The following is a 24,905-nucleotide window of genomic DNA, read 5'->3' on the forward strand; positions in this document are numbered from 1 at the left end:
AATATTAATCAGTCCTAATATTAATCAAGACACGACACCATCCCATCAGTTTGTAAGGCAATGAGGTGGTTATGCCTGTGTAATCAAGTTTACTCATGATGATCACTTTCTGCCCGTCTGTTGCAGGGATCATAATGAAGCGAGTGTACTTATCCATAATTAAAAAAAAGACTGAGTTTTAATTTGATTTCTCATTTGATCCCAGAGAGAACACCCTCAACATAATATATGTAGTCATGTAATGACAACTGACATCAACAATGTCCTTCCTAGTCATTGTGTCAGTAATATTGTGACCTCCTTAAAACATAGCTAAATACCCATCATAGAACATTAACTACATCTTAAATAAGAGTAAGGAGATTCCCAATATGTTGCAGTGCCTAAACCAGCACGATTGTCATCAATATGTTACCTTCAGGTTGAGTTGCCCACCATTTGGGGCATCTTTGGATGGATAAAATTAGAACAGCTTGGAAGTCAACTAGTGTGATAGAATGTATTATGTTCCACTTTTGAGGTTTCCCTATTATTTTCTCGTATCTGTACTTGTCTGATAAACAAATCTGCTCTCAGTAAATGAAAGGGCTGAGAATCAACTTCTAAATGCAACATAAATAATGGCAGACCATATGAAAGGTATCTGTTTTCTGTATGCTCAGAAATAAGGCCCCAGACATGAGTGTGCAATCTATGTCTGCAAGTGGGGGACCTGCTTATGAATGAATCCTTATTAATTTTTCATCTAAAGGGGGAGCACATCACATCGCTCAGGCTGTGTGTGGAGCCAACATGGCAGACAGAGAGGAGGGAGGGTGGGAGAATGAGAGTAAAGGAATTGGAGATGTCACAATGAGATTCAGTGCATGCATGAATAAGGTCACGCTTTGAGAGAGGTAAACGCCTGCAGACGGCTGCTTCTGTGCCAACAATCTTGAGAGCGGACGGCATCCATCATCTTCTTGTTGTATTTCACAAATGCTGATATCATTTGTCAGCACTTAAATAGCTTTTGAAAGCTTCCACACACGTGCAAGGAAATTGGTTGCAGTGTTGCAGCTTGAACGGAGATGGTACACGGTTCATACGCCCGTGGCTATAGCAACATTATTATGTAAGCATGGATTTTTGTTTTAAAGCTGCACAGTTTATTCAGAAACATTTGCGTATGATTACGATTCAGCATCTCTTGAAAAGGAAAAGTTCAACTAAATATTCTTTTACCGAACCATATTTTAAATGCTTCCATAAAATCAATAGTAAATAAATAAGAACATATATTTATAAATGTGTTTAAAGAATTAGTAATTGCACTATTGTTAAATTATTTTATGTGCATCTTAACCGGTGCTTCAGATGTACTGTACCCATAGTTGTGTTTTAGATGCATAATTATTTCGCATTTATTTAAATAAATTCCTCATATCAGCAAGGACCTCACTCTCACTGAGAATAAATAAGAGGATAAAAAAAAACGTATCCTGGAATTTTACTCAATTAAATGCAGCATCTACTGCAAATCTAAAATATTTTCTACACTTTTTCTCCGTCGTGCTACTCCATCGTCTATTTTTATTATAATTCGGACGTACCGTGAGGTCACGTTCACGCCCATTGATAAAATGGGCGTGTTATTCAACGGGCTCCGCCTTTTTACCGTATACGGGCATTGGACGGCGCCTTGATTGACAGCGGACAGCAGCTGCTGAGTTGCCCAGACATGGCGGAGAATACAGTGGAGCAGAGGCTCAGCGGTGGAGTTCCATGACTTTTTTTCTTCCTTTCCTTCCCCGTAACCCAGCAATTGACTCGTCCGGGGGCGCGTCGAATTCTTCACGAGAAGAGAGAGAGGGGGAGAGAAATGTGTCGGTACTCGGAAAGGAGGCGGAAGACGACGTGAATCGCCACACGCGAGTAAGATGGGACAATGTATCGCTGTTTAGTGCAGTCAACAGCCCCGGGCAACCAATATGGCTCCTTGTGCCTTTCCCACTACTATGCTATAAACAACGCTCTCCAGATGCCGCTCCGGCGAACTAACTTAAGTTCCCCGATCTCTCGGTACTTTTGATCGCTTACGGATATTCCAGCGCGTTAGCTTCGGAGAAGCTAAGGAGGAGGGTTGACGTTGGGGGGCAACTACCACTGCGCGTAGCAATGGATCCAAAGCACAAAGAGTTGCTCGACCAGTGCCACCCGAACTTAGTGGAGTCCATCACGGACGCCGACCGTGTCATCGAGCTGCTCGTCGTCTCGGGTGCTCTCAGCCAACTCGACCGCTTCGAGCTGGACCAGAACTGCTCGTCCAGCGCAGAGAAAGTAGAGCTGCTGCTGAAGATGCTGACGAACAAGGAGAGTGACCATTTCCTGGACCTGTGCATGGCCCTGGAGAAGGCATACCCCGACCTACACGCTGTCCTCTTCGGTGGTAACATCGGCGGAGGGCCCGTAGACCACAACACCGGTAGGAAATGGGCTCTTGGTTGGCTGTGACCTGGGTGGTCTTCCACAGGGACACTAGAGCAAAGCATGGGGTAACTTGATTCTATTGCAACATTTCAATCCATCCATTTTCTAGTTTGAGGTATTTCAGGTGTCAAATGTGAAACCTCGGGGCCATGATTGGCCCTTTATATGATTTTAAGTGGGCCACCAAAGCTTACCACAAGTTCTCCCTTAAGGCCTGGTACACACAAGGATTTTTAGAATTTGAAAAGATCTGTCACAGCCCCAACACATAAAGATGTTTGCCAGCATCACATGGTCAGACTCAGAAAACACGTCATTAGGCATTGAGCGGTTATTTCAGTTGACAACAAGTGGGAGTACAAGGCAAAATGGCAGCCCCCTTAGATGGATAATGCTTAATTGTCAGTATATTATGTTTATATGTCACGATATTATACATATGCGAGGTTAGCAATGTACACTGGTACCTTGAGATTGCCTATGATCAAACAAAAATGGTGGAGCAACACGTATAGACAAATATGTTACTCACTGTTATGCGTTGTTTATCTACCGTGAGTAGTTAAGAGGAGATACATCACTTTTGTTGTCCAGATGTCAATGTAGACTCTATTCAGTCTCTGTCTTCTTCTATCCACAGTTGGCCGTAGAATTAAATTTGTGAACCAAGAGCATAAAACCAAATCCGTGTAGACTGCACCGTACTTTATAGTCCCTTAGCTATGATTCATGCGGAAGGACTCTTGTTTGACAAGCGACATCCGCTCAGTGTGTGATGCGATTCAATTCCCAGCATCGGTTCAGCAACATCAGCATCAAGTTTGCTGTCAGTGCCGCGTCGCGGTCACGGTGCATTAGGTCGGCTGACTTGTTTCCATGACAACAAACATACCGCCGTACCACGTCGACCCGCACACACACATTGGCCGCATGTGCTTGCGTTTGTGAGACTCAGCCTGATTTACTTTCAGCGCCCCAATACATCCACACTTTAATGAAAGTATATTTCATTTGTAGCGAGCATGTGTAAGCGCTCGTCTATAGTTTTACGCCAGCCGGCATGGTACCTCTAAGCAGGATGGGCCTAGCTAGAGACCCAAATGTAAGCGGGAGATGTAGCTACTCCCCACTCCATCCGTTTTGGCATAGGGAAAGCTTTGTTTGAAACGTTTAGGTCTGCTACTGCCAATCCCTCCCGAAGCCGTAATACCTCTCACATTGATTGTCGCAGCTGCGGATTAGCGCTGATCCTAAAATACTGTTCATTTTTTTTATCGCAGCTGCCAACATTGTCCGTGATCTGACTCGTAGGCGAGTCTCGGCAACAAGGTCTTTCTTTACACATTTTCCGTTCCTCAAAGTACCATGTAGTTCCAAATGGGGTCAACGGCTCCTTTTCCACTATGGAGAACCCAAAGAGTGTTTCTACTGTCAAAAGCAGGTTCTAGTTCGAGTTGGGCTGCAGTTATCGAATACTACCAGAGTAGCTATTTTACCAATAATCAAATCCTTTAATCAGATAAAAAACTTAAACACAACAATGTGAGGTTTTTTTTGTGACATTGAGTTTACATAAGGCACTAGAGTTGATAAACTCAAGGGGAAATACTTCTCATTGTATATTTTGTTAATTTTAATGCCATGTGTTTATGTGGACTGCAATTCTTAAGCACTGAACTTATCAAGACACTGTGTAGAAATAAATAAATCAATGAACTAGACATCTATGGTCAACCTCCGCATACTTGCGGTTTGGCACCCGAAGATATTTGCACTTTTTTGGGGGGTTAGGGTTTCTTAGAATTTATGGGAAGCTACTAACCCTGTTGAGACATTGCGTGTGGGTTTGAATTCATTTAAGTAATCCCGTTGACGTATCACTGTGTCCCTAAAGGGCCAGTACCGTTCTCTGAGTGTGTTGACCTTCTGTGTACAAGGAGAGAGGCTGCTCATCGTGCATCTCAGCCTGTAGTTATGACTCAAGTCCTGCGTTTGCCTCTCTGGCTGAAGTAAACTGTCGTTGTAAGAGGCGTTATTATCACGCCTTTGCAGCCCTTCGTTTCCGCCGCCCCGCTCTCCTTGGCCGCCCGTCTTCCGACTGGAGCGTTGTGGGTTTTTTTTTTTTCTCCCCCTGTTATTCTCATTATCTTTGCTGTAGCGATTCAGTTGATGCGATTACCGCCTTTTAAGTGCACTTGAGAGGGAGAGAGCAAAGACAAAGCCTCCGGGCACTCCCACTGTATATCGGAACGCAAGCTTTCCGGAGCTTTGCTCTTGGTTGTCTCGGTTCCGCAGGGCGTTTCAAGCGCAGAGAGTAAATGAGTGTGTGATTAATCTCACTGATAAGCGACCTGCTCTCTGCTCGTGGAGCTTGTATGATTAAAAAAAAACATATATTTTTTTGTCATTTATTAGGGGGTTTGAACAGATTAATGTAATTTTCATTCATTTCGATGGGGAAAGACAAATTGGGAACAGAATGAGCGGTCGATCGAAGGATGATTAAACAACTATTTATTTTTGAGAAGCCACTGTGATTGACAAATATTTTTATTCATTATGCGAAGCACTTTTGGGAACTGGCAACCAGTCGCAATGGTACGCTTGCGATGGCTGGAACTTGACACGCTGCCTTCTGTTGATTGGGCAACTGAGAATCAACCACTTTCTTCCTTTTTTACACGAATGAACTGAAACTGTCTTATGTTTTGATAGAAGTCGTCTTCCCATCTCCTGAGTGCCAAATTCTGATCGCTAAGCCTCGCCGAACCCTTCACACTCTCACCGGAGACAAACATACAAACAAGTCGTTCATTATTCTGACGCCCGTCATGCCGTGCGTCAGAATACTGGAGGACTGTGTGCGTGTGTCTCGTGTCGTTAATCCCCCCTCTTGACAAAGTCACTAATTAAACCGCAAGCCACAGGAGTCATTCAGCACGTCCTCTTCCGCCGAGTAAATATAATCATATTCATATTCATGCAAAGGGCTGCAAGCTGATTACGCAGCCAGGCTGACAACTGACCTGAAGATGGACTTAGACGCACATACCGCATGCACACACGTGCACGCTGCCATGTGACAGTGACATAAACACACTTCTAGCAGAGGGCAGCAAAATTCAGCTGAGAACTTGCGGTGTCCTTGCCCTCCCTCTGATGCCCTTTTGCCTCTTGCGTTTTCTCCTCGTGCTGATTTCTTGTCCTTTTCTGCTCTTTGATCCGCCAACCATTTTGATACTATATCATGCGATGACCTTGCTAGGCGCTCGCAATATTGAGGATGGACTGAACAGGGACTACCGTATGCTTGTTGATTTACAGGATTCACGTTATACGGGGTGCGACCTTGACTTGGAACTATAATTCTTTCTGTGACCACATTTTGGACTCAAATTACTTTGGTTCAGTTTTCTGTCTGCATGTGTTGCTGGACCGTTTGTGGTCAAACACTCTTTGCCAATATTATTCCATACAGTATTAAGATTCCATTCCGTCAGTATTGTAATCTAGAAACAGACTTGCGTTAATAAAAAAAAGGGTGATTAAAGGTAATTGCTAGCCCAGCATCATGTGACACCACGTGTTACTTCGGAGGTTGAGGAATGAGGCATTTATTTGAGGTGAAGTGTTTATTGTTCCTAGTAGGCAGTGATGAATCGAGGCTCCACCGCAATGCAGATTCCAATTTGAGAAAATACGACGGCGTTATTTGTTTGGCCTTGATGGAGGATGCGTTGCTCTTTCAACGATGTTTGGAGCACGACAGTGAGACAGAAGAAGAGCATGGTGATACAAAGAGGAAGGGGAGACAACAGGCCTTTTGTTTGAAAGACCCAAAGTGCCTGTTCAGCACTTTGTTGGGTACAGCCGCCCAGCACAGACACTCTGCGCATGTGCATGCGTGTGTGCGTGTGTGTCGTCTTTCCCGGTTTCTGTCCCACTCCATAAAACAGTGACAACGATAGAATGAATTGTGACCCTAACGCTGCTGTCAAGACTGCTGACTTTGAATATCTCCTGTGAACTGAACCTGGCCTCACTCCCCCCTCAGTGTTTGTGCATCTGTGTGTGCGTTTCTACATGCGAGCTGTCGTGCCATGACGCACCCAGTCCGCAACACTCTCATCCTCGGCCACCGCCATCGGGTTCATCCGCAGTCGATTGTCGTCGCAGCATTTCTTTGATTGATGGCATTAGAGCGCATCACGTTTTAGACGAGGCACTCGCTGCGCCTTTTATCACACCACCAGATCGCCGCTCAACCTGCAGCACAGGTTGCCATCTTAGATCGGATTTCCGCTGAGGCTCCAACTACAGGAATGCCAAGATGGATTGTTTTTTTACTGGTTATTTCCGTGTACTGGGGGTCCATTACTAAGTCATGATTTTCAAAGCCAAATTGTTGGCCTTTTTGAATAAATACTCTATCTTAAGAACAAGGTTAAAGATTGAACCCACACACAAAACAATTGGACGCTGCAGCCTTACACGACTTGTAATTAGCTTCTCGGCTAGCATGGCTGTCCTTGTCAGAGATGCTGCTCAATAAATCCATCAAGGCCTACAAAACAAGCTAATAAGAGGTTGACCTTATTGTGTCCACTCGGTCTCTGTGTTACGCTCCCAATTTAATTCTGCAGTTTTATTAAGCACATCTCTTGTGTATTTTTTGCTTAGAAAATAATGTACTGGTGAATTTTTCTACAGCACCGCTGACCTCAATTAGCGTTTTACGCACTCATACGCTTTCTAGTAGCAACTGGAGCGGAAATGCCGATTTGAAAATATTTGCTAGCTTTGTGATGTCATGGAAATAAACAGCTTTTTGACCTTGCGTTACCTTACCTCCCACTCTGTCTATTCTTCCATCCCGTCGATCCTTTCCTATCCTGCCGCAGTACGGGCGTCCAGCTTCCGCCGGCGCTCTTGGCACGTGTCGTGGGCTCTCCATCTGTTTAATCCTCAACTCCTTAATTTGTATAGCCGACACCTGCACCCATTTGTCCGGCCGGGTCACGCAGGGCTCCGGCTTGAGTGTTGTGATCGCGAGCAAATGAGTTGACAGCACTTGATCCTTTCTGGACAAGGCATGATTTTGCAAGACGGGAGGCGGGGGGACGCCAGATTGCAAAATTCTCCTGAGGAGAAATATTTACTATTCTCGTGCTTGATCTGACAAATAGTTTTGTTGTACTAGTTTGCAGTTAATCAGTGAGTTCAGATTGTTTAAAATGTCAACAGGTTTGATACAAATGTCAGTTAGACTTTAACTCATTCGCTGCCGGCTCCGTTAAAATTTATCTTTGGCATCTATAGACGTCAATGGGAGTGAATGAGTTCAGGGGAGGTTCCATTTGATTATGTGACAATATCCAACAATAGTATCTTAAGTCTGACGAATTCTTCTCGGCATATTTTTCTACCTCCTCAGATGGGTGACCTCTACAAAGGTCCAGCGAATTATCTCTGCACACTGTGTAAAGTCTATCTAAATCAACACACTGGCCCTTGTTCTACAGATGAAAGGAATGTCGGAAAGATCGTCCAAAATTCCATTTGGGTGTTTCTTCAACTCAGGCAGGCTTCTCCGACAGCTCCCATTTGGGGGACATTTTGAAGAGGTTTTTGACCCTTTGGTTCTCGCGGCTCTTGGCACAGGCAAGATGTTCGTGACAAAAGTGATGTCTCCTCTTACGCTGAACAAGAGGTTATTTTGTAGCGTGGAGACCCATAAAGGCTGGCTGATAATAAAGCGGACCCGATTGCACTCTGGGGGGTATGTTTCAACATTACGGCAGTTCAATAGTTCCGACAGCTTTGCATGGGCGAAGACCTTACTTTGTCTTTGTGACTGTTAGGTTCTATTTGCGGAAGATAATTTTTATCTTGTGCGTCAAAGAGCAAACAGCATGACAAACCTCACAGTGAAAGAGGTGGGTGGGTTTTGACCAGGGGCCCAGAAGAACACGGAGCCATGAGTCAGGCACTGTGCGTGCCGCCGAGTAATCCCGGCTCATGGAGTCATCCCGTTTGGACATCTTTTATGTTTATGCTGAGCATAGTGGACTCTTGAAATCAGATGGTCGCTCCTTTTTGCATCAGCAGCGAAGCTATGCTGGCTCACTGCCCAGAATGTTGGCCCAGCAGAAGTAAGGCCCATTTCACATCTTATTGGGAGCAGAGGGAGGGAGTCGGATCGAGCCATTAAACTTGTATTTGCGCACTTTAGCCGATAGAACATGGAAAGCAAATATGTTTCGGAGAAGTCAAACAGCATTTTAATTGTTACTTAAGAGTCGAGAAGCTCACGGGGCAGGAAAAAACAAATGTACTGTAGGTCAAGTCAGGATTGGGACAAATATGAGGGCGATTCCTTCTTTCCGATCCGAGTTTTCAGACGTCTCTAAAAATGAGTTTGGAATTGACCTAAGACTTTTAAATTCGATTCGCACACGCTGCGCTAATGATTCTGATAATAGTCAAATTGTGATATCACAACAACAAAGTTTAATGTTGTACAAGTCTTAGATCAGACTATGTAAAATTCAGCAAGAGACACTCCAGCGTGTTATTCAAAGACTAACTGCAGTATTTATAATGCAAGAGGCAAGAATCTTGTTGAATTCTGTGAACTAAATTATTTGTTTTGGGGAAAAAAAAATCAGTGAAATCGTCCCCCCATCTTACTTTTCCCTCCCAAAAGTCTTGTTCCCCATAAAACTGGTGTTTATGAGACACATGGAGGAAACTCCTTTTTGTTTGGAGCATTCTGAAACAACATTAGACTTTCCCCCCTCGCAGACACTCAACCATACTCAAACACCTTCTACCATTTTGTTTTGAGTCACACTGGTGACATTTAAATGGGCCATCTTGTTAATAAGCCTATTGCCTTCAAGCTCTTGGGAAACAAGTTCACACAACACTGATGAAGTGCATCACTGATGGGTAAATCTTTCGGGGGTTCACACTTTTTAATCCGGTGTCTCTGGTGACATTCCCACGCTGGCTCACTGCTGGCCGTGTCGTTTAAATCACCCGGCAGTGATCAGTATGACCATTGAAATGCGTTCTACTGGTACGACTCTTTGTGTCTTTGTGTGGGAACTGCAATACCGGCGCCACCATTTACTTGCCACATTGTTTCAAAGAAGAGTTGAGACTATTTTACACAAAGAAATTTTCCCATCCCACTGATAATTATTGAAGCATGTCCCCCCTCCCCCATCTCCCCCAATCAATTAAGTAGAATGGCCATTCCTGATTGGGGTCCTCTGTATTGATAGCTGAGGTTGAAGAGAAATGAATCACCAGCTCAGTCCAATAGCTCGCATGCTCCATAAACTGCACCGGAGCCAGGATTTGGAGGTCGGGGATGTAAATTTGCTTTCTCGTCTTTGTCGTCACACACCATCCCGCCGTCTCACTTAAGCAAAACATAAAACAAGTCAGTCATGCCCGGCCATGTTTTTTTTTTTTCTGATATCATTGCACGCTTCTCCAGTTTAAAGGCGGCAAAGCCGAATGTATAAAAGGAAGCACAGATACTTTTACTATTTGCTTTTTTTTTTGGGTCGTTGTTTTTTAGACAGAGAAGAAGCTGGAGTTATTGTTTTTTCTTGACCGCGTGACCCTGCGTTGTTGACGTAGTTAAAGTACAAGTACAAAGCGTATCAGCACGGAGGTTTCAAGCATTGGCCGGTTCCCATCCCGATTCCAATCAGAGCGTTTTGTGTGTCAGTTGGCAGCCGTGCTCATTTTCTGGAACCGTTTAATAATTCAGTTTCAGTCGAAGCCAGACTTTGCGTCTTTGTTTTATAAGGCCCGCCAAGCCTCTCTCTCCTCGCGCTCCATTTCAGCCCTCTTCGCCTCTGCCTCTCCTCATCCGGCCTCACCATGGCAACACGTGTCACCTCTCCTTATGTGCTCGAACACCTAATCTATTCATCTGAAGCGAGCGTCGGCCGCCAAGCACATCGCTTGATCGGGAGAGAAGGCGGCGAAGCGAGTGGGGGTAGCAAGACCCCCGAAGGTAGAGGCGAGTCCTCCCCTGACCTATTTAGATCATAGCAACAGGCCAGCGCTAACGCTGCCTCAGGTCCTCCGAGGCTACATTTATCACCTCCTGTGTCTCCTTCCCAAAGACCATCAACATCTAATAGTCACTAATGGAATCTGTCAAAATCAGAATCCAACCTGATGCCTTTTTTGTCCTTTTTATTGCATTTTTGACATTGAATCTTTATTGACATTACAAATGATCACTCGCATTTTACGCCGATGGTGTTAATTAGTGTGTGATGAAACGAGCTTCAGACAGCAGCTAGCGCCGCTAACCCGCGGACCTCCAGGAAGCTGCCTCATATATTACATTGGAGCTAATTGCTTGTAAACTCGCAATTCTCATCCAAACATTTAGTCAGTGTGGCTAAATCCTGAGGATTGGGCCAGTAATCCTCCCATTTGTGGGAGTGTTATGCCAGATATTGGAAGCACAGACGATCGATCTTTGAATCGGAATTGGCAGCCGCCTCATCATTTAATCAGGCAACTAAAGTCAAACTTTTTGGGGAAAAAAAAATCAGTGAAATCGTCCCCCCATCTTACTTTTCCCTCCCAAAAGTCTTGTTCCCCATAAAACTGGTGTTTATGAGACACATGGAGGAAACTCCTTTTTGTTTGGAGCATTCTGAAACAACATTAGACTTTCCCCCCTCGCAGACACTCAACCATACTCAAACACCTTCTACCATTTTGTTTTGAGTCACACTGGTGACATTTAAATGGGCCATCTTGTTAATAAGCCTATTGCCTTCAAGCTCTTGGGAAACAAGTTCACACAACACTGATGAAGTGCATCACTGATGGGTAAATCTTTCGGGGGTTCACACTTTTTAATCCGGTGTCTCTGGTGACATTCCCACGCTGGCTCACTGCTGGCCGTGTCGTTTAAATCACCCGGCAGTGATCAGTATGACCATTGAAATGCGTTCTACTGGTACGACTCTTTGTGTCTTTGTGTGGGAACTGCAATACCGGCGCCACCATTTACTTGCCACATTGTTTCAAAGAAGAGTTGAGACTATTTTACACAAAGAAATTTTCCCATCCCACTGATAATTATTGAAGCATGTCCCCCCTCCCCCATCTCCCCCAATCAATTAAGTAGAATGGCCATTCCTGATTGGGGTCCTCTGTATTGATAGCTGAGGTTGAAGAGAAATGAATCACCAGCTCAGTCCAATAGCTCGCATGCTCCATAAACTGCACCGGAGCCAGGATTTGGAGGTCGGGGATGTAAATTTGCTTTCTCGTCTTTGTCGTCACACACCATCCCGCCGTCTCACTTAAGCAAAACATAAAACAAGTCAGTCATGCCCGGCCATGTTTTTTTTTTTTCTGATATCATTGCACGCTTCTCCAGTTTAAAGGCGGCAAAGCCGAATGTATAAAAGGAAGCACAGATACTTTTACTATTTGCTTTTTTTTTTGGGTCGTTGTTTTTTAGACAGAGAAGAAGCTGGAGTTATTGTTTTTTCTTGACCGCGTGACCCTGCGTTGTTGACGTAGTTAAAGTACAAGTACAAAGCGTATCAGCACGGAGGTTTCAAGCATTGGCCGGTTCCCATCCCGATTCCAATCAGAGCGTTTTGTGTGTCAGTTGGCAGCCGTGCTCATTTTCTGGAACCGTTTAATAATTCAGTTTCAGTCGAAGCCAGACTTTGCGTCTTTGTTTTATAAGGCCCGCCAAGCCTCTCTCTCCTCGCGCTCCATTTCAGCCCTCTTCGCCTCTGCCTCTCCTCATCCGGCCTCACCATGGCAACACGTGTCACCTCTCCTTATGTGCTCGAACACCTAATCTATTCATCTGAAGCGAGCGTCGGCCGCCAAGCACATCGCTTGATCGGGAGAGAAGGCGGCGAAGCGAGTGGGGGTAGCAAGACCCCCGAAGGTAGAGGCGAGTCCTCCCCTGACCTATTTAGATCATAGCAACAGGCCAGCGCTAACGCTGCCTCAGGTCCTCCGAGGCTACATTTATCACCTCCTGTGTCTCCTTCCCAAAGACCATCAACATCTAATAGTCACTAATGGAATCTGTCAAAATCAGAATCCAACCTGATGCCTTTTTTGTCCTTTTTATTGCATTTTTGACATTGAATCTTTATTGACATTACAAATGATCACTCGCATTTTACGCCGATGGTGTTAATTAGTGTGTGATGAAACGAGCTTCAGACAGCAGCTAGCGCCGCTAACCCGCGGACCTCCAGGAAGCTGCCTCATATATTACATTGGAGCTAATTGCTTGTAAACTCGCAATTCTCATCCAAACATTTAGTCAGTGTGGCTAAATCCTGAGGATTGGGCCAGTAATCCTCCCATTTGTGGGAGTGTTATGCCAGATATTGGAAGCACAGACGATCGATCTTTGAATCGGAATTGGCAGCCGCCTCATCATTTAATCAGGCAACTAAAGTCAAACTTAGTCGCAACGAAGACGTGAAATCACTTCTGCTACGACGCAACCAAATATGGGTCACATTGTCGAGTCATTTGCTGAGTAACTTCTGTCATAGGGATTACTGACTATTTTAATTCATTTGAGTGCCTTTTCAAACAAAAAGCAATATTTCCCGCTTTTCCGCCTGCCATCCTCCAACGAGGTTGCTTCGGATTTATAAAAAAAAAAAGGGACTTAGCCTGTAGAGGAGTTGTGCTAAAGACTCGCCGTAGCTTATGTCTGTTTAGCACGAGACTCGCTCAGGCAGATAGCGGGTTCAAGAAGTCAGCTCTCGCAACCATGCAAATGAGTTCAGAGGGTTTATTTTCGTGGCGATGTAATAATGCACAGCCTGGAATCTGCTTCATACGCTGGGAGGAAATCAAAGCTCTCGGCAGCAAATGTGTTAGGCAGCGCGGATCACCAGAACAGATTAAAAGGTTGTTGTTTTTTTCACCCATCTGACTTTCGTATCCTCCCTTTTTTCTCTCAAACAACTTTTATCTCTTTTTGTGTGGCGCCTCTATCGTCCTTTCACCCTCTCCTCCATGCCGTCTCCCGGTGTGCCCCCTCACCGTCGCCCCCCCGGCCTCTCCTCTGTCTACAGGGTCTAAGATGGAGTGGCTCGGTCTCGCTCTCGCTCACACTTAATTAGGCTTGGCCTTGTCACACATGGAAGGACTGGAGCCAGAGCATGGCTCAAACCCAGTGGGGAGGCAAAGATGGAGATAGGGAACAGTTGGCATGGGTTTGTTGCCTGCTGCTTACAAAAGCAGCCATCTCTTAAACCCGCTTCACGGGAACTTGTGTGACTCAGTAAATATAGAACACATGCACACATAGCGTGCTTTTTTTTTTTTTTTTAAAGAACTTAAAGTCCTGCTTTTTTTATTGATGTTCGTGTTTGAATTAGAGTCTGAAAAAGATTTTCAGCGCCACTGACCATTTATTGTTGAGGCCCATTTAGAGGAGGCTGGCACGCACCAGCAGATCTCTTTTCCTTTTGTGATTTACTGGCACTTTCTCCTTACGAGCTTTGATGGATGCACGAGAGTTTTGTTCGCTGTAGAGAGGAGGGGCTCAGGTTCTCACTGCAGGAGGAAACAGCACTTTTTAATTGAGTGTTAAAAAAATGACGATGAACATGTTCTTTTTTTTTTTTGGAGCAGAGACAAACACTAGTACCTGGGTAAATAAATGGTGTGTCGTAATAATTTTGTGCATAGTCCAGTGATGCTAAAACTGATGTTCAGCGAATCCTAAAGTCAGACGACAATGTAGGCAAAAAAGCATTTCTGCATCACGTAAAAATCCAAGCTCCATTTTTGGACTGTTAAAAAAAAAAAAAAAAAAATGTTCATGTTGCTGGAAGGTTGCAGTTGCCCTTTAGAGCAGACACTCTGCAGTGTAACAAACAGCTGCACATCCTCTCCGTGCAAAAAATATTGCCGCATCTTAACGGCATGTTGAGATAAAGAATTATCCTTCCCTCTCTCCACGTTGTGTGCGCGACGTGGATGCTCATGCTCGTGACGAAAAAAAGAGAAAATCCCATTTGAGCTGTGACAGTGTGCGGCAAAAACATACAGCGGCTATACGACATCAAAGGCTTGCCGAGTGCAAAGACAGTTGAAAGATGACGGCGGTTCATGTGGAGTCTGCTGAGGAAGAACGTTGGCGTGGGTTTCATCCCCAACCTAAGCCTTCGACTGATTGTGTCATACACCTGCGGCGGCAATATGGCCCAAAGCTGGCCTAAGAGGGAATCAATCAATCTGATCGATGTCAAAATTGTGCTTTGTGTTGCCAGGTTCAACGTACAGTGTCCTCTCCACCATGCCGTCCGACTCGGAGAGCAGCAGTTCCCTCAGCAGCGTTGGTACGTACTTGTGGGACTCAAGCGAGCATTTTGATAGACACAGACCGACCCAATTTTCAAACAGCTTAATGAATCTTTTAATAAAACATTATAATATCAATATTTGATTACATCCCTGAACTTCGCCATTTTGGCAATTGTGCTTAAATGAGCTCGTCATGATTTATGGGATGTAGAAGGAAATTGGAGACAAGAGGACCCCTCCCCCTTCATTTTTTGTCTTGAACGACATTGGGGCGCTTAAAACCCCTTACCACATCCTCCCCCTTTCTTTAAGCGATCAGCGGTGTGCTTGTTTTTGCCGCTTTTGACGAAGGTCCAAATGACTCAGCTGCGTTACATAAACATCCAGAAGGGCCAAAATGTTGAGTCAAAGATGAACATAATCCTCAAATGTCCTGCCCCAAGTCTATGTGCTATGGATGCGCTTCTTTGTATAGTGCCGACTGCTTAGTGACACATTTGTGTCTTTGGCAGAGAATCCGAAGTGTGTTGTAAGCCTTTATAGTAAGTGGAGTCGAACCAAAAGAATGCTCTGTGAAACCACACCAAAAACACACACACTCACCAAATTGCGATGTAGCTTCACTTTTAACATTCCCCGTCACTGATTACACATCTCGTAATTACAAGATACATCTATCAGGATTTACAGCACATCAGAACTCAACCACAGAAACCCAAGAGGATTATGTTAGAATCATACTGGTCTCCCCCTTGTTCAAGTTGCAAATCAGCAAAAATTGGAATGGTTAGCTTTTTCAAAACCACATGCACTTGGATATAGATAAGTACACACTTCCTGACATTATTGACGATACTAGCCAGCACCAGGCACTTTGAATATCAATTTATTTTTCACATATGCTGGTAAACATGTTTAGATTTAAAGTGTATCTTCGCATTAATGAGGTTTGTCCTGTGTCCTACCATGGCATCGCTGTCACAGGGTCGCCCGTTAACGGCGAGGCATCCTCCCCGCCCCCTGCCATCAATGACAACCGGCCGCCCGCCGACCACCTGGACACAGTCCTGTTCCAGCTCCGCCAGGTGACCAGGGAGCGGGACGAGCTCCGCAAGCGTCTGGCCCTGGCGTCGCCTGGCACCACATTCGATGACTGCAGGTACAAAGCCACCCCCCTCGCAAACGTTCTTTTCTAAGGCCAACTATGCACATCATCGAAATATTTCTTATCAGTACCGCTTCTATTTTTCTTGCGGCTCCCACCTATGAGAGGAATCTCAACCCTGTCTGTACTGTCCTTGCGCCCAGGTCGGGTTATGTCTCTGCTATTCTCCCTGTCGACTCCTTTTTTTTTTTTTTGGTGGCGTCTCTCTTTTAAGGCCAAATTCCAAAGCCAGCCATGACTATGAGCGCTTAAAAAGCCAGTGCATGAGGGCCATGGCAGATCTTCAGTCTCTCCAGAACCAGCACACCAAAACACTGAAGCGCTGCGAGGAGGCTGTCAAAGAGGCTGACTTCTACCAGTGAGTAGGCATTATGCCAAATCTCTCTTGATGCTACATAACTTATTGATTCATTAGCTGGGGTAAGACGGCGCCTTGTATTCTGATTACAATGGACCCGATTGACCAAACGACCTCTGTATAATTACCATTTAAATCTATGATCGAGAAGTGTGGGTGTGTGTTTTGTACAAATATTAGTAATTTAGTTTTCAGGTTGCGTTGAGCTAAAGGGTTATGTTTAGGGGCTATAAATCAAATCACATAGCCTTTTATTTACTTTTGGCATGTCAATTCATGCCAGCGCATGAGTTTCCCCGCTTTTTGGCTGCTCACTCTTCATACAGCATGCTGCACAGCCGCGTCCTGGGCGAACAGACGCAGCTCAAGGAGGAGATGGAGACGCTGCGGCGGGACAACGCTCAGCTGGTCCGAGAGCACAATCACCTCAAGCAGAGTTGCGAGGAGCTCCAGCGGCTCCACGGTCAAGACCAGAAGGAGTTGTCCGACCTCCGACTGCAGCAGCAGCAGGTACGGTCACAAACATTTTACACGTGAGAGCTATTATAAAAATATACTTTGACATTTTTGTTAACGTCTTCACTGCCAGCCCAGTTAAAATGGATATTTCTATAGCCATCAATGGCAGTGAATGAGTTAAAACATTGCCTGGTGGCAATTGAATTGATAGCAAGTGATTGCCCAGGTCTTTCTTTGATTCCAGTGTGTATATTGAATAAGAGATTTTTGCTGCACTCTGGTCAACTAAGGGTGCTCTGACCCATATAGGACTCCTTTGCAGTGTACCTATGGGGATAGTGCAGTGTCTTAAGTGCACACCGTAAGCCAAGCTGAAGGGGAAATGTCCACACAGAGCATTTCTACAAAAGGGAAAATACTGGGGCTTTGGCTTGGCCAAGGGACACACGGCCCCAAAGCATCTTGCAACAAAATAAGGATATATGCTGTGTAGACAAGGTCAACATAGCCCCCCGGCCATTGCCGCTCCCGCACGAATTTAGCAGGCCTTTTCAGAAAGATCACTATAATGAGATATTCACTCCAATGAGGTAATGCACGTTCAAGGACACACGCTACTGTTAATATTGCGAGCCCTTTGATTTTACTCGTTTGCTGCTCCAGTCGTGCACTGGCATGTTTAAATAATGTATAGTACTCCTCTTCAACCTACACATGGTAATCGTGAATGTTGTGATTTATGTGGTTGTGAAAGGGTAGAGCAATGCTTGCTCTCTACTGGCACCTGCTGCCGATTCAAAGCACAACATGCGGTTGAATGCAATCAGTTTGAACGAAACTGGCCCCATGAATGTTTGTCGTACATGGCAGGTCATGCGAGAAAAGGGCTCCTCAGAAGTGCTGAACAAACTGTACGACACTGCCATGGACAAGCTGGAGGGCGTGAAAAAGGACTACGATGCCCTCAGCAAGCGCTACGGCGAGAAGGTGGCCACGCACAACACGGACCTGAGCCGCCTGGAGCAGGCCGAGGAGGAGAACCGGCGGCTGCAGAAGCAGATGGACGCGCTGCTCATACAGAGGGACTCGGCAATGCACTACCAGCAGCAGTACTCCACCTCCATGAGGAGGTGAACGCGCAACCTGTGTTGATTATATGCGTGAAACACCGAGCCCTTATGTTCATAGTCTATTTCAAACAAGCTCTTCACGAGACATAATTCCTCAGGATTGAAGCATAAGGATATTTGTCTCACCATCATCTTTTAAACTATGTGTCTACAATTGCATCCCCCCAGGTTCGATTCCGTGCAGCAGGAGCTGAATAAGTCGTCCGCTCAAAACAAGGAGCTCCAGCGCGAGATGGAGCGCTTACAGTCGGAGGTGACGCGCTACAAGAACCTGCAGCTCAAATCGGCCAAGGACTGCGACAAGTACAAGGAGGAACGCGACTCTGTGTTCAACGAATACCGCCTCATCATGAGCGAGCGCGACCAGGTCATCAAGGAGCTGGACAAGCTGCAGACGGAGCTGGAGGCGGCTGAGGCCCGGCTGAAAAACACCTCGTCGGAAAGGGTCGTGGCCAGCGAGGAGTTGGAAGCGCTCAGACAGGTACACTATGCAGCTGGACGTGTATGTTTGAAGCAGGTTGTTTTGTTTTTATTTGTTGCTTGCACATATTAGCCACAGTAGAAGAGTACCTTTTTAGTTTCTGACTGAAGCGCGCATCAGTGAGTTTGTTATGGGAAGATGTTGAAACATTAACTTGCCATGTGGTGGAATAAAGACCACATAAAAAAAGTTTCACCCTTCGTCCTCTTTGAAGAATGTTTCTGAATAAATTGGATGGATGCCCGCCAGCGAGATTCATCGGCGTCCCCTCATTTCCACATCGCAGGAGTTAAACTCGTCGCTGGTGGACCGCGACAGGGCCATCTGCGAGAGGAACGAGCTGCTGGAGAAGTACTGCCACGAGGTGAAGGACAAAGCTGAGACCCAGAAAGAGCTGAGCCAGGCCTGCAAGGACATCGAGATGGTCCGAGAGGAGCGAGATGTAGCACGCAAAGAGAGGACCGAGGCAATCATTCAAAGGGATCAGCTCCTTCGGGAGTACTATCAAGCCCGGCAGGTGAGCAATCATACAGTAGAACCAGGACTTCATTGGATTGCTCGCGCTGCACTAAATATCATCAGCAATTATTGTTATTCTGATATCTAAGAAGGGATATGACATATGGCCAACTAATGAAATGCACTCGTGCAGAAACAAGACTCGGCCACACTTGACATGGAGCGTGCCAACAAGGAGATTGAAATGCTTAGGAAACAGTATGACGCCATGTCCCAGGAGCTGAAGGAGGCCTCACAGGAGACCGAGGTGGCCAAGTGTCGACGGGACTGGGCTTTCCAAGAGCGGGATAAAATTGTGGCGGAGAGGGAGAGCATCAGGTGTGGCCGCTGTGACCTGGCCAGTTCATATGAAGGCTTACTAGATGTCACATGGTCACCCTTCTCCGCATCCGCTCCACAGGACGCTGTGCGACAACCTGCGCCGAGAGCGAGACCGGGCGGTCAGCGATCTGGCAGACGCACTGCGGAATCTGGACGACATGAGGAAGCAGAAGAACGATGCGTTGCGAGAGCTCAAAGAAATGAAGTTAGTCGTTTTGAAAGACTAATGAATCAACAACCCCGAACGAAATCCTCCTCCGTGTGAGCGAGTACAGAGAAACGTGGTCTGTCCTGCGGCTGCCTTTGTTGTATTTAAAAGCTGGTTGTTGCGCTCTGCGTGTGGTTGGGCATAAGCTGTAATTTTGTGCCTTAAGAGATGACGGCAGGAGAGGGCTCACTCATTTGTTTCCCGGCATTTGCACACATGCCAAGATTAAAAATGTAATCCTGAAACACAGCTGTTAGTTGGACAGCATTTGTCCTCTTTGCCCGTGTGACCATATGGTATGCAAAGGCCCCCTCTGCTGGACTGTAGTCTGAATTACATAAATTAGTCAGAATATATATATTTTTTAAGGTCACAGATAACTTAAGGACATCACTCAGAAAGCAGATATTAGGACTAATGAGTATGCATATGATTTTCTAGGCCACAAATCGGGAATCCGTTTCCACAAAAACAAAAAAAATGCAGCAAGCTTGCATTAATTTAAAATGTAATTATGTGCACACGACTGGACACACTCTAAAAATATAGCTGACATCTGTTTTCATCCTCCATCGGCTGACCTTTGACCATGTTGGTTCTTAAAGGGAGAAAATGGAAGGGCAGCTGGAGAAGGAGGCCCGCTTCTGTCAGCTGATGGCCCACAGCTCTCACGACTCTGCCATCGACACTGATTCCCTTGAGTGGGAGACTGAGGTTGTGGAATTTGAGAAGGACAGGGTAAGAACAGCCCCCTGATTTGGATTCGATTCGGAGGCTATTTTTATCTTAGAATACAATTCAGGGGATTGTACCATTTTTATGGAAACGACGTAACCCAACCCTACGGAAAATTATAATGGGCAGTAGAAAAAAACATGTTGACAGGATTTTGACTTTTTTCTCATAATTCTGATTTTACGTTCAGAATTCTGTGATTTAAGTCAGAATTCTCATTTTAATGTCAGAATTTTTAGATTAAAGACAGAATTCTCATTTAAATGTCAGAATTTATTTAGATTAAAGTCAGGATTCGGAGGAGAAAAAAAGCAGGCCCCAATGCTTTTCCATATCACCCAAATCAATAAAGAACTATATTCTATACAACTATATTCTCACCTCTTTGCTAACGCAGTAGTCAAGTCATTATTTCAATTAATATTCAGATTTGTTGGCCAGGAATTTAAAACAATCAAATGAAAAACTGTAATTAATAGTGTTTAACTTTGCCCTGTACTTGTGTGACAGTTTACTGAAAGCTTGCAATTTACAGGACGACATGGACTTGAAGGCGCTTGGGTTCGATATAGCCGAGGGGGTAAATGATCCATATTTACCAGGAGACTGTGGAATATTTGTGACACGGGTGGACAAAGGAAGTATTGCAGATGGAAGGTTAAGGTGAGCATGCCCGTATCTGGAAGCTTCCTGTTGACATCCTGTAAGTCAGTCTTGATGGCTTTCTTTGCGCTTCCAGGGTGAACGACTGGTTACTGAAGATAAACGATATCGACCTGACCAATAAGGACAGGAAGCAGGTGATGAAGGCGGTCCTCAATATCGGGGGGCTCATCAACATGGTGGTACGAAGGAGAAAATCTCTCGGTGGCAGGCTGCTCACTCCCGTTCACATCAACCTCATGGGCCACAAAGGTAGCTTGTGAATTTGACAAAATTGATCCCACAAGTACTTAGTAGTTGCTATTATCTGATGTGTTCCAGACAGCGGAATAGGTCTAGAAAACGGCGTCTTTGTCACCACAGTGGTGCAGGGCAGTCCGGCAGCCAGAGAGGGCACACTCGCTGTTGGAGACAGACTCATCGCTGTGAGTCATACACTATTTTTTCATAAATCCTCTCTCTCGCTTCCTCACATTAAAAAAATATATATATATATGCTGCCTTCTGTCGCATCTATCGCACCGTATCTGACTCATATTCCTTTGGGCTTTCAAATCCAGGCTTTTTTTTTTTCTCCATCCCATTACACATAACTCAGATAAGTATGGAAAGTAGAGAGGGGGGAAAAAAATGAGTGAATTCTTTTATTTTCGATTAAATGCTCATGCAGCTTTGGGAGGTGAAATGGCGCACTGATAATAAGATGACTACAAATTGTGCCTTGGGTTTGATCTATTACGTAATCATGCTTGAAACTCTGACTCGTACAAAATTTACCAGTAATGTGATTTGAGAAAAGATGTCCGCTTCAGCACTGGGAAGAGTGCTTGAATGTCAAACCCGGAAGGCAAAAGACACTTTTCACTGCTTGATAAAATGCATTCATCTCCTTGTTCAGGCCAACTTTAATCTTAGCCCAATATGACATCCACCCTCTATTTCTTATCTCCGAGCGTCTTATTTCAACAATCCCTCTCAAGCATTGTGATGTAAATGGGACAATTGAGGTCCTGAGCGCTGAACCACGCTGGCCTAGATTTCCTCTGCCGCCCTCACCTCCCACCGCCACTGACAAAATGTAGCGCACGTTCCAATCCCCGGGCGTTGCTCTGTCACCTCCGTTACATCGTTTTCAAGCGCACTGCCATCCACAACAAAGCACACACCTGACAGGAAATGTCAGGCCAGAAAGCACAGCACCTTAATGAAGAAGGACCCGTCCTTCTTGCTGTCGTCTCCTCTCCCCAGATAAACGGCATCGCTCTGGATAACAAGTCGGTGACAGAGTGCGAGGCCTTGCTGAGGAACTGCAGAGACTCTCTCAGCCTTTCTCTCATGAAGGTGGGCGGCACACTTGCTCTCTGAGCCTCTTTTCCTGAATCCTTCAAAGAACTTTTGTCCTACTTTTTTTTTTCTTGCCCTACATAGCAGTTGAGTAAGTTTGTCTTGTGAGAAGTGTAACCTTCCGTTTTGTGCGTTCTTTGTTCATTGGGATTTATTTATTTTAATTGTGACACGCACAAAGTTGATTCTTTGGGTAACGTTTTGATTAAAATTGAAATTCAAGCAGTGGTTGACATGTCTGCCTTCTGTCTCGCAGTTTTTTCCTCACAGTACATCAGGCCAGAACATCTTTGAGAGTCTGCGTGATTCATCAGACAAGTCCAACGGACGCATCCACCTGTCTGAGATCCACTCCCGAAATAGCCGCAACCTCAAACACAACAGCTCCACGCAGACGGACATCTTCTGCCCCGACGTGGGGACAAGTGGCATTTTCGGCGAGAGGAGGAAGCACCGAGGGGAACCCGATGAGCTTTACGGGGACATGGGCAAACCGTTCTCCATGGGTTCTCTTCACGCCACGAGCCTGCGGCCGGCGTCCGACTTGGGCGCCGGCCGCTACGGCCCCAGCGCCTTCCAAGAGTGCTGTACCTACTCCAAGGCACCGTCCTCCCTGCCATTCGAGCCCGTCTCCGCACCTGACTGCCTCACCATGGAGACGGCGCAGGACAGGAAGCACAGCGGAGGAACGTGGCCAAAGATGGTGGTGGGGGGCATGTCAGTGGCACCGGATAACAGCGGCCCACTCTCGGCGGCAGCGCAGCTCTCTATATACAAATCCCCCAAGCAGAGGAAGTCCATCTTCGACCCGGACACATTCAAACGCCCCGAGACGCCCTCCTCTAAGCTGGAGTACATGGCGGCCAATCAAATAGCGGCGGCCGCGGCGTCGCACTCCCCCCAGCCCTCAAAGACCGACTCTCACTCCTCCTCCTCCACTCCCACCCCGACCCCGCCGACGCCCCCCACTCGCAGCGACTCCTTCAAGTTCAAACACAAACCTCAGAGCAGCTCCGCATCCGACTGCACCATCACAGCCGATGGCAAAGGCGACAGCGCCGTCTCCACAGCGGCGGGTGAGCGGGAGCGAGACAGAAATGGCAACCACTACTTCCTGGACGGTAAAGTCCTGACCTCGAGAAAATCGTGCGACGAGGACATCGGGCGAACCCGGGGCGAAGATCAAGAAGTGAAAAGGCCACGACCTAAATCCGCCCCCGCCCTTCGCCGCAGGATGACACCACAAACCATCACTCTTCCCGCATTCCAGGTCAGTCCGTTAAGTGAATTAAAACTCCGATAACAATGCACTAAATCACCGTTGTTCAAATAATCACGCCTCCTCCCCTCTGATAGATCAATAGCTTGTTTATTAAAGTGACACTATGTTGTTTAGAGGTGTGGGCCCTCAACAAAAAGACATATCTCGCATCCTCCCACCAGGCCAAACTTTTCCACCCTCAGAATTTACAGCCCCTTCTACATTCTGCCAAAGGACTTTGCTTTCTGAGCCAGCATGTCAGAGTGATCGATACTACTGCACTGACACCAAGCACCGGGAGCTGACTCACTCCCCGGGGCTCAGACAACCGGCAAGCCAAGAAGTAGACAGCCCCCGGACCACAAAAGCTCTCACAGTGGAGATAAACGTTTATTTTAAAGTACCACAATGTCATGCCTCCCCCCCCCCCCCCCCCCCCCCCCCCCGCGTTTTCTAGCCTAAAGGGGAGAACACTAACCAGTTCCTGTCATGTGTCACAGAGCTACTCTGACGAGCATTCACCGGAGCCACGGGACATGCTGCGCTCCTCCCCCAGCCGCTCCCATCGGCACAGCGTCGGCTTTGTGCCCACCGTCTACAACGGCGGCCTCCCTCCCAGTGAGTCTCTCAACCACTCCATCTGCAACCTCGTACGACCTCACCGAGTCACCATCCGTTGTCTTGTCAGATTCAGCCCACAGGGGTCTGTCTCCGTGCCCCGCCGTGACGGCCGTGATGAGGAATCCCGTGTACACGGTGCGCAGCCATCGTGTCCATACCAGCAACTGTCCGTCAGTTGCATCCCAGATCTGTCACCAGCACGTGCCCACCAGGTGATCTCCTCTCTGCGCTTCCCGTTTTGGTTCAAGGACTCCTTTCCATCTTACACAGTAGCCTCAGCTGAAATGGATGAAAAATAGCCAACAAAACAAAAACAAAGAAAAAAAGGTTGGCGGGGGTCAAGGCCTCATCAGTGGACAACCTTCATTTACCCTTATGATGTCATCGGCCTTCCAACGCAGCCGCTGAATTAGGACGCGGTTATTATTAAAATGAGCAAGTATTTTTCTTAGTGTTCCCTCTTTGGCTTCTCCTGATGACTAATAGTTTCAAATGAGTCTGTTACCCATAGTGCGAAAGCAAATAATTAAATTCAGTTAGTGTGGCATTGCTTCAATGTTTTACAGTGGCTATTGGGGTCAGCCCGTCAATTGAATTAACTGTGAAACATCTTGCATATTCATGCAATCGTATGCATTATTTCATTTCCGAAGGCTTCATGCCTCCTCTTCTTTTGCCAGCCCTCAACATCAGGGTCGCTTGAGTCTGGATCTCAGCCAGCAGAAGCGGGGCGGCGACTTTACCGAATCCTCGTCGTCACGCGGCAGCCGAGCGTCACACGGTACACACTCACTGCCCTCCAGCGCACGACTCGGTCAGTCTG

The 24,905-nt window shown here is 46.2% G+C and overlaps 1 protein-coding gene across 4 annotated transcripts in view; it reads left to right on the forward strand.

Moving 5' to 3' along the window:
- The first annotated feature begins 1,705 nt into the window (after window positions 1–1,705).
- Window positions 1,706–24,905, forward strand: part of dlg5a (discs, large homolog 5a (Drosophila)) — a 31,124-nt gene continuing 7,924 nt past the window's right edge. For 2 of the 4 annotated variants that reach the window (XM_085922116.1, XM_085922114.1), the window contains exons 1-19: window positions 1,706–2,464; window positions 14,784–14,852; window positions 15,802–15,976; window positions 16,197–16,340; window positions 16,667–16,850; window positions 17,670–17,929; window positions 18,098–18,410; window positions 18,697–18,927; window positions 19,063–19,247; window positions 19,330–19,455; window positions 20,064–20,196; window positions 20,729–20,856; window positions 20,933–21,108; window positions 21,178–21,281; window positions 22,105–22,197; window positions 22,457–23,470; window positions 23,962–24,079; window positions 24,150–24,294; window positions 24,763–24,896. In XM_085922116.1, the coding sequence (XP_085778242.1) occupies window positions 2,158–2,464; window positions 14,784–14,852; window positions 15,802–15,976; window positions 16,197–16,340; window positions 16,667–16,850; window positions 17,670–17,929; window positions 18,098–18,410; window positions 18,697–18,927; window positions 19,063–19,247; window positions 19,330–19,455; window positions 20,064–20,196; window positions 20,729–20,856; window positions 20,933–21,108; window positions 21,178–21,281; window positions 22,105–22,197; window positions 22,457–23,470; window positions 23,962–24,079; window positions 24,150–24,294; window positions 24,763–24,896 (4,039 nt within the window). In that variant the 5' untranslated portion in view covers window positions 1,706–2,157. The remainder of the gene's footprint in view (window positions 2,465–14,783; window positions 14,853–15,801; window positions 15,977–16,196; window positions 16,341–16,666; window positions 16,851–17,669; window positions 17,930–18,097; window positions 18,411–18,696; window positions 18,928–19,062; window positions 19,248–19,329; window positions 19,456–20,063; window positions 20,197–20,728; window positions 20,857–20,932; window positions 21,109–21,177; window positions 21,282–22,104; window positions 22,198–22,456; window positions 23,471–23,961; window positions 24,080–24,149; window positions 24,295–24,762; window positions 24,897–24,905) is intronic. The other 2 variants (XM_085922117.1, XM_085922115.1) reach the window with 1 other exon arrangement.

The sequence above is a fragment of the Syngnathus leptorhynchus genome, chromosome 10 (genome assembly GCF_054491065.1).
Source record: "Syngnathus leptorhynchus isolate UIUO chromosome 10, UIUO_Slep, whole genome shotgun sequence".
NCBI lineage: Eukaryota > Metazoa > Chordata > Actinopteri > Syngnathiformes > Syngnathidae > Syngnathus > Syngnathus leptorhynchus.